The sequence below is a fragment of the Dryas octopetala genome, chromosome 8 (genome assembly GCF_963921425.1).
Source record: "Dryas octopetala chromosome 8, drDryOcto1.1, whole genome shotgun sequence".
Classification (NCBI taxonomy): Eukaryota; Viridiplantae; Streptophyta; class Magnoliopsida; order Rosales; family Rosaceae; genus Dryas; species Dryas octopetala.
The window spans coordinates 7146111-7164358 of record NC_141373.1 but is presented as its reverse complement, the minus strand read 5'-3'; the positions used below and the strand labels follow the sequence as shown (position 1 = coordinate 7164358).

The window sequence follows — 18248 nt, the reverse complement described above, 5'->3', positions numbered from 1 at the left end:
GTCATATGCGAAGAGCACGTTTTGGCCAACTTGTAAAGCTGACCAACATGTCTTTAGGGACCTAAGGCCTTCCACCTACGACAAAATTAAGGACCACAAAGTGCTGGTTGATAGTGTGTTTACGTTTAGTTCTTGCCCCATTAGGCATTTAGGCCATTACCTAGTTATAGAGATAACCAAGACAAAGAAGGAATCCAAAATCAGCAGATCAACATAGCTAGGCTTTAGTTCTACCTTCATAAAGGTCTCAATCAAAGGAATAATACACAAAGTGATCGACATGCTCCATACGCACCCAGTCTATCTAGACTACAATCATAGTCATTGGTATGGGGATGGAGAGTGGAGACATGAACCATGTGACAAATTCAACCACGGAGTTGAAAAAAATCCAAGTGCTCGATAACAAACGGAATATTTGAAGAATCATATAGAATGATTCCCAATATAACTTCAAGTGCATATATATATATACACATTTTATTTTACTGAAATTTTAATTTACATGAAATCCTTCTTGAACCTCCTATGGGCTATGTATGCATATGCAATCCCCTTGCAGAAAATGAAGTTGGTCAAATGCTCACGCCGAGCAACTGCTCGATGAAAGTCCTGACTAAGCTGTGGCTCCTGCACATCTTCTTCTTCTAGCTTTCCTGGTCCATGAAAGCCAAAAAAAACAAGCACCAAGGTCTATCCACTAGTAAATCCATTTGTTCCTCCTCTTCGCTGTAGCCTGAGCTTTGAGATGTTTGCAGTGATTTTAGTCTTTTGACTTTTGGTTTTACTATTGTTCTCTATTTAATTGGTCGGGACCACTTGGTTATGAGCCCTTGAATACTTCAATAGTTCTACTTGTGATGAATCTCTCTTTGGGTCTCTAAATTACCCTTTATGAAATCCCTTCTTCAAAAAAGAATGTTATATACTTAAATTAGTTTATAATACTTAATCAAAATAATCGGTTGAAAATAATTTTTACAATAAATTACATATTAACATAATTTTGATTTCCCAAAACAACACAAAAAACATAATTTCAAAACAGGCCCACATTTTTATTTTTGTACGAGCCCCCCAAATGTCAAGTACGGCCATGCGTTCAACCGTTCTAGCAAAAGCAGAGCAGCCTTCCACACTTTTTTTTTTTTTTAGTTAATTTGTAGCCTAGCCAAATAATGCTACATTTTCAAAATATGAAACCTCATCGTGGACAATTGTAGTTTGTAATGTTGTTTTCTTTGTTATTGTCGTCCAAAATTTTTTATTTAACTTTTACACTATGACCCCCCGAGTTAGGGATACTGGATCCGTCACTGCCGAAAGATGCATATATGAAGAAAATGCTTTACGTGGTGTCTGGTGTTTATTTTGTTTTTGACTTTCAACTTTTTTTTGTCATTTTGTCATTGGTTTTGCTGCTTGTTTTGTATCTGGTATTTTGTTTGATCTTGCTCACATTTTGTTGCAATACACATACAACATTACAAACCTAGCTACCTAATCCAACAGATATGTGACTAGGTAATTTAATTCATTACGACCTAAGATAATAGATAGGAAGGTAGCGGGAACAAGGGATATATGGATGATTCATGACCAGCTGGGTTTCAAGTCGGTCGGCCGAAAAAGTCCATAGCCAAGTCCAAGTCAAGGTTAGTCAATGATAGCTATATATAGCTAACTGCCCTTATTTTTGTTGAAGTCTCGCGTATTAAAGAAGTCGGAACCACATCCATGTAAGTTGTGAGATGGAAATCACAAATGTCACACATATGACTATCACATATATACTAGCTTTCACAACAATGGTTCACTACAACATGCTTGTCCTCCAGGGCGGATGTAGGGTGGGGTCAATGGGGTCAATTGACCCACCCATAAATGCTGGGCTTGAGGAAAATTTTTAACCCCATGAAGTTTGGGTCTTGGTGGCAGGCGCAAGGGCAAGAATGCATTCAATGTGTTTGTGTAAATGTCTAAACAAGAAAATAAGAACTAGACTGCAGAGAAAATGGAAGAAAGGCTGAAAGAGTGAGTGACAGTCACGTGAAAGGGTGAGTGACAGAGCAGAGCCAGACCAGACCCAAGGGCCAAGGCAGAAACGAAGGGATGAAATGCTGAAGGCAACTCTCCCTGCGCAGCTGCGCGCCTGCGCTCGCTCACGATGTCAGACCTAGAAACGTCATCGCCCCCTGCGCGGCTACTCCTTCGCGACTGCCTTTGCTCGCTGGGTTAATTTTGCCCCCATAATAGTTGATTTCTAGATCCTTCGCGACAAGTTCTCCTCTCCTTGCTCGTCTCACTAGCAGCCCTTCATGGCGCGCATGCAGTCGACTACGTCGTCACCAACACCGCCGGCACATCCCCCAGCGGCGTCCGCTTTGACAATGAACTTAGAGCCGACTTCAGCAAGTAAACCCTAATCTCGGCCACTGACTTCATATGGCACCTATTCCAGCAGAACACGCCCGAAGACCAAAAGAGCGTGACGAAAGTCAGCCTCTTCATCGACAACAAGGATGGCGTTGCGTACACGAGCAATGACGAAATCCATGTTAACGCCAGCTACATAGCCGGCTACTCCGAGGACCTGAAGGGGGAGTTCAGCGGCGTGCTTTACCATGAATCCACGCACGTGTAGCAATGGAACGGGAACGACCAGACCCCCGGGGGTTTGATCGAAGGGATCGCCGACTACGTGAGGTTGAAGGCCGGGTACGTGCCGGGCCACTGGGTGCAGCCAAGGGAGGGCGATAGGTGGGACCAGTGCTACGACGTTACGGCGAGGTTTTTGGACTATTTCAATGGTCTGAGAAATGGGTTTGTCGCTGAGTTGAACAAGAAGATGAGGAGTGGTTATACTGCTGATTATTTTGTTCAGCTGCTGGGGAAGAGTGTTGATAAGCTCTGGACTGACTACAAGGCCAAGTATGCTACATAAGGGCAGTGGGATTTAATTATATCCGAGCCAAGATAGAACAAAATGTTGTATGATTGTATTAGATGATCTAATATTTAAATTGTCTCAATAAGTTGATATGCACCGATGGTGTGCACGTATTAAAATAAAAATTGATTGACTTAATGAATAATTCAATTTTTAAAATTAACACTCTGACAAGATAATATGTATAATTAACTAAACTTCATCGAGGATTCATATTCTTGACAACATAATATGTACAATTGTCTTGCAAATGGAATGAATTTAATTACTTGTTTACAATCCTCTTATACAGCTAATTTATGGGTCTCTGTAAGCTCCGTTAGAATATGCTCATCCAAGAACCAGGGATTTGGAGTCATTAGTGATCCACTTAGCCACGACGGTCACAATCTTATGTGAGCCTTGTCAAAGCCTCGTTGTCTCATGTTAGAAAACCTGGCATAGGACAGCCAATGACTTCTCTGGTTTATCAAATCGATCAAAGTTTTCCTCTTTGGATATCATAACTTATTTCTCACCAACATGGATTTAGAAATCTTTGTAAACTATGTTTGATTTACCACTATTCTCGTATATATGAATTCAATATTTGAAATTCAACTTTATTAAAAGGTTGTGAGATCTAATACTACAAAAAGATTTGTTGCGCCTTTAACACTATTTATAGAAAACTAATGCTACCATATACATTAATTGATCACATGATATGACAATTAATACGTACATTAGTTGATTATAATGTTGTTTTTTTGGCTCATAATTGTCTCTGTCCATTTCAGCTTGAGTCTATATTTTTTTTTGTCTCTGGCCAAAATGACTCGAGCTTATTTGCCTCTTTTAAAACCAGCTTGAGTTTACTGCTCGCTGGAAATTTTGGCTCGAGCTCTTTTGCTGACTTTTGGGCTGTTTTGTTTTAATGTTTTTCCACAAAAGATGAGTGCAACATGCAACACACCACATATTCGATTTTCAAATAAGTCCATATGATCTGGATTAGATCTTGCAAAGCTACATCTCCATTAAGAGCAGTACGTTGCACAAATATATATATAAGTGGTAGATCGCAAGTCACAACCATAGATAGCAATAATAACCTGCAACAATAATACCTACTTTTTCCGGAATGTATATATATATGACAAATTTATTGAACCCTCAATGCAATTCAATAATTTGAACTGTTCATTTGTTAAAAGACTCCACTCAAGAATTATCTTTACAAAAGAACTAATTAAATCATAAACCATTTAGTCATGATAGCTTAGTATTTTCTATAAACACAATATTTTTGATAATAACTGAAATAATCATGACATTAATCAATGATAAAACGAGTTTTGATTTTGCTGATTTTTTACATGAATAATTCTTAAATGACTATCTAAAAATTAAATGGTTCCACTCACTGGATCACATTAATATTGCAGGTAACCCCACCAATACGACCTATTTTGCAAGTCAAAAGGGATCCCTTTAACTAATAACTTTCGTTGGAATCTCTATCATATTTGCACACAATATATATATATATGAAATTCATATGGTTCATTAATTATTAATGTTATTATCATTATCATTATTTTCCGCTTACATGGCTTAAGCCAATTATTTGAAAAATATGGACAACAACTATTAACATGGACAGGGCTTACATGGTGTGCATTTCAATATTGACACCAAAATACTAGTGTCCTTCTCCCCCGTGACTTGGACCAGAATCGTTGATTCGTTCTTGTACCCGACCATGCATGGCTATGTGCCCTCCACTATCTTCGCTTTGCCCCGAACCATCCATTCCAAATTTGGAAGTGACTGATGGCTGAGCTTCGATTTCAAGAAGGGTAAAACTCAAAAAAAAAAATGAGAAGAATTAGAACGCCAAAACTCTGAGATCTTAGATTACCAGCCATTTTTAAATAGTTGGTTTTACCTCAAAGCAATTTCTAGCTAGAATTGTATAAGAATGTTGGTTGGTATAGGCCTTACAAGACTCTAATATATAAGTCACAAGTTACAACAGAAATTGAGAAATATCCAAACAAGACACTGTAGCAAGATGAAATTGTAAATCTCATCTCCAAGGTTTTCATCCAAACACACCCTGATGTTTAGTGAATTTTAGTGTTGAGATAACTAAAATGGGACGTGAAACAATAGTGATGGCCTCACCAACAAGGCAACAACTTATGTTAGTTGCTTAAGCGTTTGAATGCTGTAAAAATCATCCTGGCTCTACAGCAATTTTTCTGATGCCAAATGGTCTTATGTTGATTACATTGTGCATAAAATGGGCATAGAAATATTCTGATGTTGGTTGAATCAAGACTAAGATGTCAATTATCGAAAAAATGCAGTCTCATTGGAATTGGTCCAAGGGGTGAAAAGGGGAAAATGTTGGGTTAAAATTACGAAATGTCTGTTCCACTTCCTCCAAAGTAACAAAAGAAAAATGCATTACTCCAACAGTTTTCGCCTACCTTCCGTCTCTCTCCCAAAAATCTCAACTCTTGATTCTAGGGCTGTTTTTTTTTTCCTGTCTCTTAGTTCTCCTTAAATTTCGGTAAAATGTTGAATGAGTTGAGAGGCATATAGAGGAATATCAAGGGGGACAATAAGCATTCACAGGTCACAGCACAGAAGAAGTGAATACATATTACACAAAAAGGGCCGAAAGAGCAATGTTTTTATTTGGTAATCAAGTGGGACAATAAGCATTAACCATCTCATTGCTGAAGTTGTTTTATTACCGGAGTTGTTGAATGACTAAAACAACTTCAGCAATGTCCGGAAATTTTCTCATTAACCATCTCATTACAGGAGTTGTTGAATGGCTGAAACAACTTCAGCAATGTCCTGAAATTTTCTCCTCTCCTTAAGCAGCAGCTTTGCCAACTCAAGAGCACGTCGCTCACAACCTGCCCTTTTGCTAGCATCAGTGATTGATTCGAAGTCTTCAACATGTGCCACACCAACAATCCTCCTGTCAATAAAAATAAAACATTATTACCAGCTCAAAAATTTCTCTAATGAGCAAACAGTATGCTTCTTAAGGAGTTAAATGATCATTGTAATTATGGCACAAATTACAAAGAGGAAAGCATATTCAGGACAAATGGCCATTGCAATGGAAGATTGATGAAGAGGATTCTGGTTAAGGATCAAAGTACATGGGATATACATGGTTGATAAACTGTACACAAATGAGCTGAACTACAGAAGAAATAGTGTTGCTTATTTAGCCCTCAATTTTTTTACATTTGAAAGTATCTTATGATGAGTTATTTGACATTAGTACATTACGGGAAGCCAAAGCAAAATGTTAACTTTTCAAAAGAAACAAACATCAAAGTTATAAGCACAAAGCAAACATGGCATATGTTAGAAATAAAGAAATCTGTAGTCTGCCTCCTCACCTTATCATTTTCGCAGCACCAAATCCAAGGCTGTCATGAAACAAATCTTTAATAAATTTCTTTTGTACAAGCTGTCGAAGCTCAGAGTTGTTATAAATTGCAGGAAGATACGCGTCACCGGAATCTTTGTTCGCATCCCATAGTGCGATGAATTTTCTGTGGAAAAGGTTCCAAGTGTTTTCAAGCATCCTCAAAATCCAATCCTTGTATGCCTGCATCATAAAGCACATTTAACAACTTAGATGGATAACAATAACTGAGCTTACGCCAAGTCAAAGTACAACTTAGGAGTTGTCTGTAATTGAAAATGAATAAATATAAATGGCTGTTAGATGACATTATTCAGAATAATATAGTGTCTAATTATCTATCTAAGAATAATTCAGAAATCAAACTGAATTAAGAAATCATGTCACAAGAACTAGAATACTTGAAAATAATTCATCAAGAAGAAAAGAATAATTGAAAATAACAAGTCAAGGAGACAATGGACCAGAACATACTTTTCGATCATTCTGTTCATCAGCATGCCCATCTTGTGCAAAGAAGGCCAAAATCAAGTTTCCCAAAAAAGCTCCAATATCAAAACCCATTGGTCCATAAAATGCAAATTCTGGATCTATTACTTGAGTTGATTCATGAGTCACCATTACAGAACTAGTGTGAAGATCTCCATGTATTAGGGCTTGGGCTCTCTCACAGAACCTACAGGAAAGGCAACTTGATCATTCAGATGAAAATTTAAAATGATGCAATCACATAGAGAGTAGTACTGCCACTAAGATAAGATAGTTTCATTACAAAGATTTCAACTCAGCAATTTCAAGCTTCAAAGCATTATCCCCCCGAACAGCCTCAGCATCAGAATCAAGATAAGGAGAAGTGTTCCGGTTGTATTGTGATACTTTGTAAGGGTCAGAAAAAACAACCTGCTCAGTGAGCCTACATAACTCCACATTCCCACAAAATTCAGCAACTGCAGAGAGTACACATCCAGATAAGTTAATGAAAAGATATAAATCATAGTAAATAAATTCTTTTATGACGCAAAATTGAAATGGAATAAATCAGAACACTTTGAAGTCAATTTTAAAATACCAAAATTCAGGCTGAGTTACTTTTTTCTTCTTCTTTTTTTTTTTTTTTCTCCTTTTTTTTGGGATAGGAAACATAAACTTTTATTAATGGAAGAATATGGTTACAAAAAAGACGGACAAGAAGTCCCTTTAAGCACAACCAATTACCATAGCTTAACAAAATTATGTTACTTCAACTAAAATTCCCACCCAATGAATATGAATCATACTAAAAGGAATGTCCCTAAAATTCTTAGACAATGATGCCTAAGAGAGGCCTGATATATGATTCTGTCCCAAATAAAGTCCACCTCTTCCACCTTGTCATCAACTATTCTTTTATTTCTTTCCAACCACACACTCACAATTAGAAGCCAAAAACTATACATCGCAAAAGAGTAATAACTTTCTTCTTGGCCCCAGCAACCAAAAAATCCCCAGCCAACAATAGCAAGTTTCTTTCCCAAACTCATACCACTCCAAAAATGCAAGAAATTACTCCAAATTTGCAATGTTAAAGAACAATGCAAACAGATATGACCAGCACTATTGTTGGCATCTTTGGAAAAACACACCAATGTAGAGATAAGAAAGCATAGTTCTTTTGTAGAGCATATCACAAGTACTAATTTTCCTATGTAGCAGTGTACCACTATGTAAGAATATTTTACTTTAGTAGGTACTCCAGTCTTCCAAATTATTATATGGTTCAAAAACAGGGTAGATTGAATTTACTAACATAGAATGAATAAATAAAAATTAAAACATGAAAAGACTCCTGACCCGTGAATAGTCCAACTTTGGTCGAACTGAACTGAATTCAACAAGATATTATCAATCTAAGACAACAATTCTAAGAACCCTCTGAATTTCCTATCATTTAAGCCGAATATTAGCCAAACTATTATCTGGTCTAACTTGCAACCACAACTGGAGAACATGGTGCATGATTATTCTCTCCCCAAACCAAGCAAAATCATTGTCAGAATTCAAAAGTGTACCAAAGCAAATATTCAACCAAGCAAGAACCAAAGCAAATATCCAGTCAAATGTCACATTGTAATGTATGAATCACATGAATTCCACATAAAGCATCTCAACATGATGCTTCGATCTCTAATATGTTATTAGAAAACAAACCAAGCACATGACAAGTAAAAAATTTAAACATTACATACCAGCACTTTTGTGCTCTGTGGTAGAGTGATAAAGGAGGGATGTGAAGAACAGGGTCTTTGCCATATAGTCGGACATGTGGTCCGCCAGCAAAGGGTACTCAATCCCAGCAATCAATCCTTTTCTCAAGATGATATGTGGAGGCTCCAAATAGCGCATGCCAATCAAAGACATGGTCCGATCAAAATGGTAAACTTCAGGCACATGATCAGGAATCAAACGACCATGCTCCCTCAGCGCCAATGCCTCGAAATAAGCTCGTTCCTTTGTCATTGGCCATGACTCCCCTATCAAACGTATGTATGGAAGAGCCTGCAAAATCCCAATTAAAGCTGTTTAATGACTTTCATTTTTCCTCAATCAAGGTCAAATCATTAGTCCGACCCAATAGAATTTTGATCGTATTAGCAGGAACCCATTACGACCCAAATCGTGAAAACCTATTACCTGCTTGATGACGAAGGACCCAGTTGAGCCAACGACGATGAAGACGAAGTTGAGGTTACCATCACCCACTTCTTTGATCGTTAAGCCGTGTAGGTTGTTGTTGAGCTTGGAAGAGAGAGAGGGTGTGGCCTTTATGTAGTCTATGAGGGACTTGTCGTCCAGTGGGCGAAACTCAGAGAAGGCCATGTTGCGGTGGCGGCGCTGGGAGCTGCTGTTGTTGGGTTTAAGACAGTGAGAGTGAAGAGGTAGAGAAGTGAGATTGAGAAGTGGTGTTAATTAACGTTGGAATTGGATGGTGAAAGTTGTGGACTTCTATTTTTTTTTTTCTAACGACGAAAATGGAAAATTGGAGACCTTTGTGGATTGGTGCAATGAACCTGGTCCGGTTATGGCTCTTCATTGGTCAAGTAAGTGATTGAGCGTTTTTTGGTTGAATTCGCAGTGCGTCATGGATGGAACCGGATTCTCCAATTCAGAAAACAAATCTGGATGCTAATAAAGTTATATGGTTGTTATATACACACCTCTCTTTTTATATTTGAAACAGATGGCTGCTATATATACACACCATTTTTTCTATTATTACACCCCCATTACTTCTACACAAGGAGTAAAATTTCGGTTTCGAAGAAATTTTTGATGGAAATTTCGACAGAAATTTTAGCGGAAATTTCGATTAAAATTTCAATTTCGACAAAATTAAACAAAAACGACGGAAATTGTTATCAAAATACGGAAATTTTGAATGAAACTTGATTATATGTTTATTTAAGATATTATCTACTACATTGATAAAAAATATTAAAGAAATCAAATTATATAGTAGGTTTCAAGTGATATAAAGTAAATATAATGTGCGCTGGAGGCAAATACTGTTAAAGAAATGGATTGCTAATTAATAATTTATAAATAACACTTCAAATTTATTTATATTACAATATTAAATCATGAATTAAATAAATATAATGTGTGTTGGAGATAAATACTATTATAAAATTATTTATTACTTAATAATTACATAAAAATGACCTATTTTTAAAGAATATAAATGTATTAGGGTTTAAAAATAATTAAACAAAACTCAAAATCTTTTTTTTTTTTTCATTTTTTCTATTTTTTTACTTTTTTTTGTCTTTCCTTCATTTTCTTTCACCATGAGTTCGTGACTCACTTCTCTAATCTAAGTCTTTAAGTTCTCTTTCTCTTTATCATGTTTTTTCTTTTTTTGCCCCAAAAGTCAAATTGCTCCCAGGCAAATATGAACCCATCGATATTTAGAGATAAAAATCCTTTGCATTTCGTGTACGCACTGTAAAATTTTGTTCACTATCATATCATTCAACCAAGTAAAAAATCTCAAATCTGGCGGCTACAATCATGATCACACAAAGTCCTTACCGCCCTGACAACACAGACAAGCCCACCCAAAGCCTCACGTGGCGAATCCAAAAAAAATTGAAAAGATTCCCAAAGCTCAACCCATCGGACAGTCCCGATCAGCCAATCAAGTGCTCCCGAAAGATCTCAGCCACCGACAAAGGAGCAGCAAGAGATTTGCCACTGTTTGGAGTAAAGAAAATAAAAAGAAAAAAAAAAGAAAAAGAAAAAAGGACTTCACTGTGAGTAGTCCCAGGCTCCCAGGCTCCCACCAGTACTCCCCTTTCTCTCATTTCTCTCACAGACACCACCCCCTCCCCCGTGGTTCTCTCTCTCTCTCTCTCTCTCTCTCTCTCTCGGCATCTCCATCATAAGCCTACCCTCACCCTCACCCTCACCCTCACCCTCACCCTCATCTCGCCCCAAGGAGTGGTGTTGGCTAGGTAGTTTCCGGCGAGTGGAGGATGGCCGGCGAGTGGGGGATGCGCCGGTGGTCTTGGGCCTTGGAAGGTGAAGTCGGGAAGGCGAGAGAGAGATAAGGTGAAGAGTGAAGTAATGGGGGGGGCTGGGTGTACAGCGAAATTTCAATAGGCACAGTGAAATTTCGTCGAAATTTCGTCAAATTTCGCTTAAATTTCGACGAAATTTCACAGAAATGCATTTGAAGAGTGGTCGAAATTTCAGCCGAAATATTAGCGAAATTTCGGCGAAATTTCAAAAATTTCGCCGAAATATTATCGAAAATTAAGGGTTATGTGATAAAATTTCGGGATCCCAAAAAAACGAAAATTTCGACGAAATTTTCGAAATTTCACTCCTTGCTTCTACACACTCTATACCACTTTTTATATTTTTGAATTTCTCTCTACACACTCTCAATATTATCACATAACTCCACCAACACACAAAAAAAAAAAAAAAAAAAAAATCCTAACCACCAAACCCAACCCATGCTTGCACACAGCCACCCAAACTCGCCAAAGGTGGCCAAATTCGTCGCTGAAGGTGGCCGGCTCATTCAAAGAGAGAGAGGAAGAAAGGGAGGGAGAAAGAGGAGGAGATCTGACGCCGGCGAGTATCCCCGTGGGCTCGCATATTCCCCGTCCCCGAAAACCCCGTGGGGACCCGCCCCGATTAAGCGGGTATGGTAATGCCATCCCCATCCCCGCCCCGCCCCGTATACCCGTTTAATAAAAATATTATATTATATAATTATATTTTAATTTATTTTCTTAATTTTTGTTGCATATCTTTAAAATTTAATAGTGTTCTCTTTATGATTTAGTGTTATTGTAATATAATATGATAAATTTTAATATATTTCATCTATTATATTATATACTTATATTAATTTGATATGTTATTAATAAAAAAAATTATTTTAAAAAAAATAATAGGGGCCCCGAATATCCTCGATGGGGACCCAATTACCCGACGGGACGGGTATGGTATTGGCAAACCCGCCCCGAACCCGCCCCGTTGCCATCCCTACTCTTCATCTTCCTCTTCCTCTCTTTTTTTCTATTTCTCCTTTTCCCTTATTATACAACGTGAATTTATAATTCGAACCGTTCATTTTTTAAAATCTTCATTCAAATATCAATTTTGTAAAAAATTAATCAAATTATAAATTCTAACAGTGTTCAAATAGATAATCAAACACATTTTTATTTTTTTTTTATAAAATATTGAAATGATTGTGATGATAATGAAATGATTAAACAATTTTTGATTTAGTTGATTTTCCTTAAGAATGATATTTGAATTAAAATCTAAAAATTAAACGATGTAGCACCTTTTCACTCAAATGAATTAATGCACACCCCGTATGACCAGGAGTAATAATGGTGTCTGGACACACCTCATCAGTGAAAGTCTAAACAGTATTCTTCCTTCTGTTCATAAAAACAAAAAATAGTATTGTTCCTTCCAATCTTTTTAGCAGACATTTTCAACTTATTATAAATTCCATATTAACTTAAGTGACCTGTGTAATTATTATTATTTAATCGGAATTTTACTGTACAACTGACATATTTGTGCTCCACGAGCCGAAGTTTTCAGTTTCTTTTGAAATTTCCTTTGCTTGAAAAGACCAATCATGATAACTTTTAAACTAGGCTAATGTACTTTAAATTCAATTGGACTCGGTTACTGCTTCCCTTGATCTTATGCTACCCTTTTTTGAATTTCAAACAGGCAGGTGATGCATGGTTTTTAAATTCTCCCGAAGAATCACTGGGCTACATCCTTGCAGATCAAGGTTTTGATGTATGGGTAGGAAATGTGCGTGGAACACGTTGGAGTCATGGACACATATCTTTATCAGATGAGGATAAGGTCTGTGCTCTGTATAGCATATACCATTTGTTTTCATCTTCAAGTATACAGTCATTTATTTGTCTTCCATTTAATGGTAAGGTGTGGTTCCAGTTATTTGTGTTTGCCAGTTGGCTGCTACTCGTAGTCTCATAGTCGCTGACATATTAGTTGTACATGGAAAAAGTCTGGATTATCCTCCCTGATTTCTTCTATAAATGACAAATCAGCAATAAGCCAATAAATTTTGTGGAGATATATATGAACTGAAGAAAAGTTGAATCGCATATGAAAAAGCCATTTGACACTTCCTGCCTCACTGTTTAATGGTTGAGTGATGATGACAAAACTGACTTGGAGAGATGGAATATACGATGCATATTAAAGAAGGATACGCCTATGGGCTCCTTTGCAGGGATATTAATATTAGTAGTTCTTGATTGCCTTGATAAAATAAATATATCTCTATTTATTTATTTTTTTTTAATTTATAAACATGACATATATTTTGATGATTATTTTATTTTAGAATATTAATTTTACTTTGTATTAATAAAGGACACATATTTTCATTTTGTATCAATTAAAGATTATGTTTATTATTATTATTATTTTTTTTAATTTTTATCTCAACTCTGGCCCGACGTTAGATTTATCAAAACTTTGTCAAATTCTAAAAAATTATACTGAGTTTAAAGATATACATCTCCTCTTTATAACCATATAAAGATTACTCAAATCATACATTGACAACTTCATATAATCGACCTAAAAATAGGGTACCCAAAATTGTTTGATTTTTCAAATTTTTTTTCAAAGATTCAATTGAACAGTTTTAAATACCCTATTTTTGATCTGATTGGAAGAGGTAAGCCATCAAAATTACGACCAAAGAGGCAAAGATAATTAATTATTTGGTTAGATTGGCCACGTACACTGGTTAAACAATGGGCCACTTTTTGTACAACTAATTCCAAATTAAATATATGTTGGTCTTTATACAATGGACCCTGCTTGTCGACCTAAAAGGCCTTGATCAGCCCTCCTTGGACAAAAGGATCACAAAGTACGTGCTGGTTGATAGTGGTTTTTTTTTTTTTTTTGGGCCATTTGGTTGATAGTGTGTAATTGTGTATAATTACTTTGGTTCTTGCCAGTGGAGATCGAGAACCAAGACAAAGAGAGAATCTAAATTTAGCAGACTACAATAGGCTTTTAGCCAGGTTCTTTTTCAGAAAATCATACAAGAAACATGAAGCATATCTACCTACAGTTGTACTGAACATGAAGGCACTCAATAATAGGAAAAATACACAAGTGACATGAAAAGTCTAGTCTACAATGATAGTCATGGTATGGGGATGGAGACATGCATCGATCATGTGACAAATTCAACCACGGAATTGAGAAAAAATCCAAGTGCTCAATCAAACAGAATATCCAAGAATCATGTAGAAAGATTCCCATGCATACAACCTGAAGTGCATAAACATATTTACAGAAATTTTTACAACTAGCAATGCCCAATCCTTTTTGCAGCTCCTATGGCTTGTAATCTTGTAATGTAACTCTGTTCTAATTAATCTTCTTCTTCATCATTAGTAACTACTACATGGCACATGCTCATAATTTCAAATATATATTATATATGTATATATTTATTAATACTATTATCGCTAGATCGACCTGTTAGAAAATATAACATCTTTATCAAATAATTTTGCACAACATTGTGTGCTTTTCTTATTTGATTGGCTATTCATTGGCCGATGTTTTTTTGGTATATCATTTCACAATGGTGTAAACTTTATTGGATATACGTTGTCCGCATTTATACTTTTGTTTTCTAGACTCTTCACCCAACACCTAGCTTATACCTAATACAATACAACTTTAGACCGATAACTAATATGATGTTAACTCACCGTCACATAATTGTTAATTAATGTACAGAAAAATGTATATTTGAAAAAGACATGTATAGTCATTTTCAAATTATGTAGGTTACTTGGAGCATTCTAATTTATTATCAGCCACAACATTAATATATGATTAATTATGTTCATGCAGCTAGCGAACAGTCATAACTTCCTCAACCTTAAGAATATGTGCCCGTCAAAATTAAAGAGATTAAGCTGCGCCAAACAGTTACAAGTTATGGCTTAGCCATGCATGTATGTACACTTGTACATGCATCTTGTTGTACATCGTATCAATATGATATATATCAGCCTATACAACTTACACTTATGAGGTATTGGGAGATTTGCAACGTACAATCTATTCTTTCAATTTTTTTTCAATTTAGTATTCAAAATTTAAATTTTAATACAATTTTGTACTCCCATTTATTTGAGTGTCGATCAGGTCAAACATTAAATGATGACATATTATATGCGAAGTGGACGTTTTGGCCAACTTGTAAAGCTGACCAACATGTCTTTAGGGACCTAAGGCCTTCCACCTACGACAAAATTAAGGACCACAAAGTGCTGGTTGATAGTGTGTTTACGTTTAGTTCTTGCCCCATTAGGCATTTCGGCCATTACCTAGTTATAGAGATAACCAAGACAAAGAAGGAATCTAAATTCAGCAGATCAACATAGCCAGGCTTTAGTTCTACTTTCATAAAGGTCTCAATCATAGGAATAATACACAAAGTGATCGACATGCTCCATACGCACCCAGTCTATCTAGACTACAATCATAGTCATGGGTATGGGGATGGAGTGTGGAGACATGAACCATGTGACAAATTCAACCACGGAATTGAGAAAAATCCAAGTGCTCGATAACAAACGGAATATTGAAGAATCATATAGAATGATTCCCAATATAACTTCGATCAAGTATATATACACATTTTATTTTACTGAAATTTTAATTTACATGAAATCCTTCTTGCAGCTCCTATGGGCTATGTCCCCTTGCAGAAAATGAAGTTGGTTCAACTTTGCCTCAGTAAAGTCACGTATTATGTAATATGGAGTTGTGAGTTTGCCTCCATCCCGAAATCAACTTTACCTCAATGGACGGAAAGTTGACTTATATTTATTAGCGGCCTTAGGGCTATGCTTGTAATTCCACACATTATAAGGAGTCAATAAATTAAATTACATACACAGCCACTAATGTTGAGAATAATGTGAAACAATGTCCCACATCGGAAAACTAGAGCTTAACATATGTGCTTATAAGTCTTGGGCCTCTCCACTCATTGCCAATTAGTTTTGGGTTGGATGCTCTAATTCTATCATAGTATCAGAGCTTGGTTATTCGCGTGTAAGGCCCAACGGTCACATGTGCTCCCACGTCACCCAATATAATTTGTTCACGTGTAAGGCTCAAAATATCGACACACGTGCGGGGGCGTGTTGAGAGTAATGTGGAGCAATGTCCCACATCGAAAAACTAAAGCTTAGCATATATGCTTATAAGTCTTGGGTATCTCCACCTATTGCCAATTGATTTTGAGTTAGATGCTCTAATTCTATCAACTAATACATTATTCCATAAAAATAAAATAAAAACGAACCTTTTGCTTATGCTTATATCTTCTATATTAATATTGTGATTATATTTAAAATTTTACTATTCAATTATTTTTCTAATTATATCAGCTGTATATACGTACTAAAAATGTAAAAAGAAATGCGTAAATTAATGTTTTTGACGGAAGTAACTTCATCAAAATTAGCAACAATCATCTGTAGATGTAGTAAGTAAATAACGAACACGAGAATTGAGAAGAGCTACCATAACGAAAAAAAAAAAAACAAATTAACATATTGGAAGTCGGAAGAGCTAAGCCATCAAAATTACTACCAAAGAGGCAAAGATAATTTATTATTTGGTTAGACTGGCCACATACGTACACGTACTGGTTAAACAATGGGCCACTTTTTTTTACAACTAAATCCAAAATATATTGCTCTTTATACAATGGTCCCCGCTTATGGACCTAAAAGGCCTTCCTCCCTCCTTGGACAAAAGGATCACAAAGTGCTAGTTGATAGTGTGTTTAATTACTTTAGTTAATTCTTGCCCATAGAGAGAACCAAGTCAAAGAGATCGAGATCTAAATTCAGCAGACCACAATATGCTTTTAGCCGGGTTAATTCTTTTTCAAAAAAGGGTTAAATACAAAAATGGTCCACGAATTTTATAGTGAATCTCAATTTGGTCCACTAACTATAAAAAGTGTCAATTTGGTCCACGAACTTTTCAAGTTGTACCAAAGCAGTACAAATGTTAACTTTCATTGAAAAATTTAACGAAAATTGGTCATGTACACAACAAGTGACCACATTTTCAAAAGCATTTTAGTCCGTTTATCACATTTTAATGTAATCAATTCAGTTAATTTTTCAATGAAAATTAACATTTGTACTGGTTTGATATAACTTGGAAAGTTCGTGGACCAAATTGACACTTTTTATAGTTAGTGGACCAAATTGAGATTCATTGTAAAATTCGTGGACCATTTTTGTATTTAACCCTTCAGAAAATCATACAAGTGACATGAAGCATCTTCTACCTACAGCTAGTTCTACTGAACATGATGGCACTCGCCACTCAGTAATTGGAATACACAATTGACATGAAAGTCTAGTCTACAATGATAGTCATGGGTATGGGGATGGAGACATGCATCATGTGACAATTTCAACCACGGAATTGAGAAAAAAAATCCAAGTGCTCAATCAAACAGAATTTCCAAGAACCATGTAGAAAGATTCCCATGCATACAACCTGATCGAAGTGCATAAACATATTTACAGAAATATTTACAACTAGCAATGCACAATCCCTTTTGCAGTTCCTATTGGCTATGTTGTACAAATTTCTGTAAAATATGTTTATGCAAATTATATATGCAATCCCCGGCTTTCAGAAAATGAAGTTGGCTCTTTGCCTCAATGAAGCAGTACTCAAAGTATTATTAATATTGAGTTGTAAGTCTGCCTCCATGAACAACGTACTTTACCTCAATGAATTGTTAGAAAATTGACTTATATTAGGGCCATATTGTAATTCCAGATCAATTTTGTAAAGAGCTATTAATTAGTATATAAATAAATATTAAACTATATATATTAATGTTGAGGCCTTTAATAAAAGATGGACACTATTTGGGTCATCCCTTGGGGGTACTCCAAGGTCACCCCTTCCTCCAAAATAATAATTTCAGTAATGCCAGCGCATGATCGGAACCGTTCACTTTTTAGATCACCTATTATAGATTATCTCTGCAAAAAATCAACTCAATCGGAAATCGTTTGATTATATAACTGTTGTTTATTAAATAGAAAAAATCAACGATTTGGTCAAAAAATTACTTTTTAATTGAAAACCATCAATTTTTTCTACTTAATTGACAATAGTTATATAACCAAACGATTTTCGATTGATTTAATTTTTTGCAGAGATGATTTATAATAGGTGATCTAAAAAGTGAACGGTTCTGATCATGCGCCGATATTACCGAAA

The 18248-nt window shown here is 35.9% G+C and overlaps 1 protein-coding gene and 1 pseudogene across 1 annotated transcript; one reads left to right on the top strand and one right to left on the bottom strand.

Moving 5' to 3' along the window:
* Window positions 1-1808: 1808 nt before the first annotated feature.
* LOC147276671 (uncharacterized) lies at window positions 1809-2944 on the top strand (annotated as a pseudogene).
* A 2637-nt stretch (window positions 2945-5581) lies between these two features.
* Window positions 5582-9510, bottom strand: LOC147276670 (methylthioribose kinase-like). Its single transcript, XM_086253687.1, has 6 exons — window positions 9063-9510; window positions 8618-8927; window positions 7165-7339; window positions 6867-7068; window positions 6364-6575; window positions 5582-5930 (listed from the first exon to the last, which is right to left on the bottom strand). The coding sequence occupies exons 1-6, from the start codon at window positions 9246-9248 to the stop codon at window positions 5762-5764; spliced, it is 1254 nt and encodes a 417-aa protein (XP_086109813.1). The 5' UTR covers window positions 9249-9510; the 3' UTR covers window positions 5582-5761.
* Between the last annotated feature and the right edge of the window lie 8738 nt (window positions 9511-18248).

Excerpts from the sequence above, each read along its gene's own strand:
- LOC147276670 (XM_086253687.1), bottom strand. The coding sequence starts at position 9,248 with ATGGCCTTCTCTGAGTTTCGCCCACTGGACGACAAGTCCCTCATAGAC. Across the intron at positions 7,069-7,164 it reads ATTGCTGAGTTGAAATCTTT|GTTCTGTGAGAGAGCCCAAG; the intron begins GTAATGAAACTA and ends CCTTTCCTGTAG. Across the intron at positions 5,931-6,363 it reads GGTGCTGCGAAAATGATAAG|GAGGATTGTTGGTGTGGCAC; the intron begins GTGAGGAGGCAG and ends TTTTATTGACAG.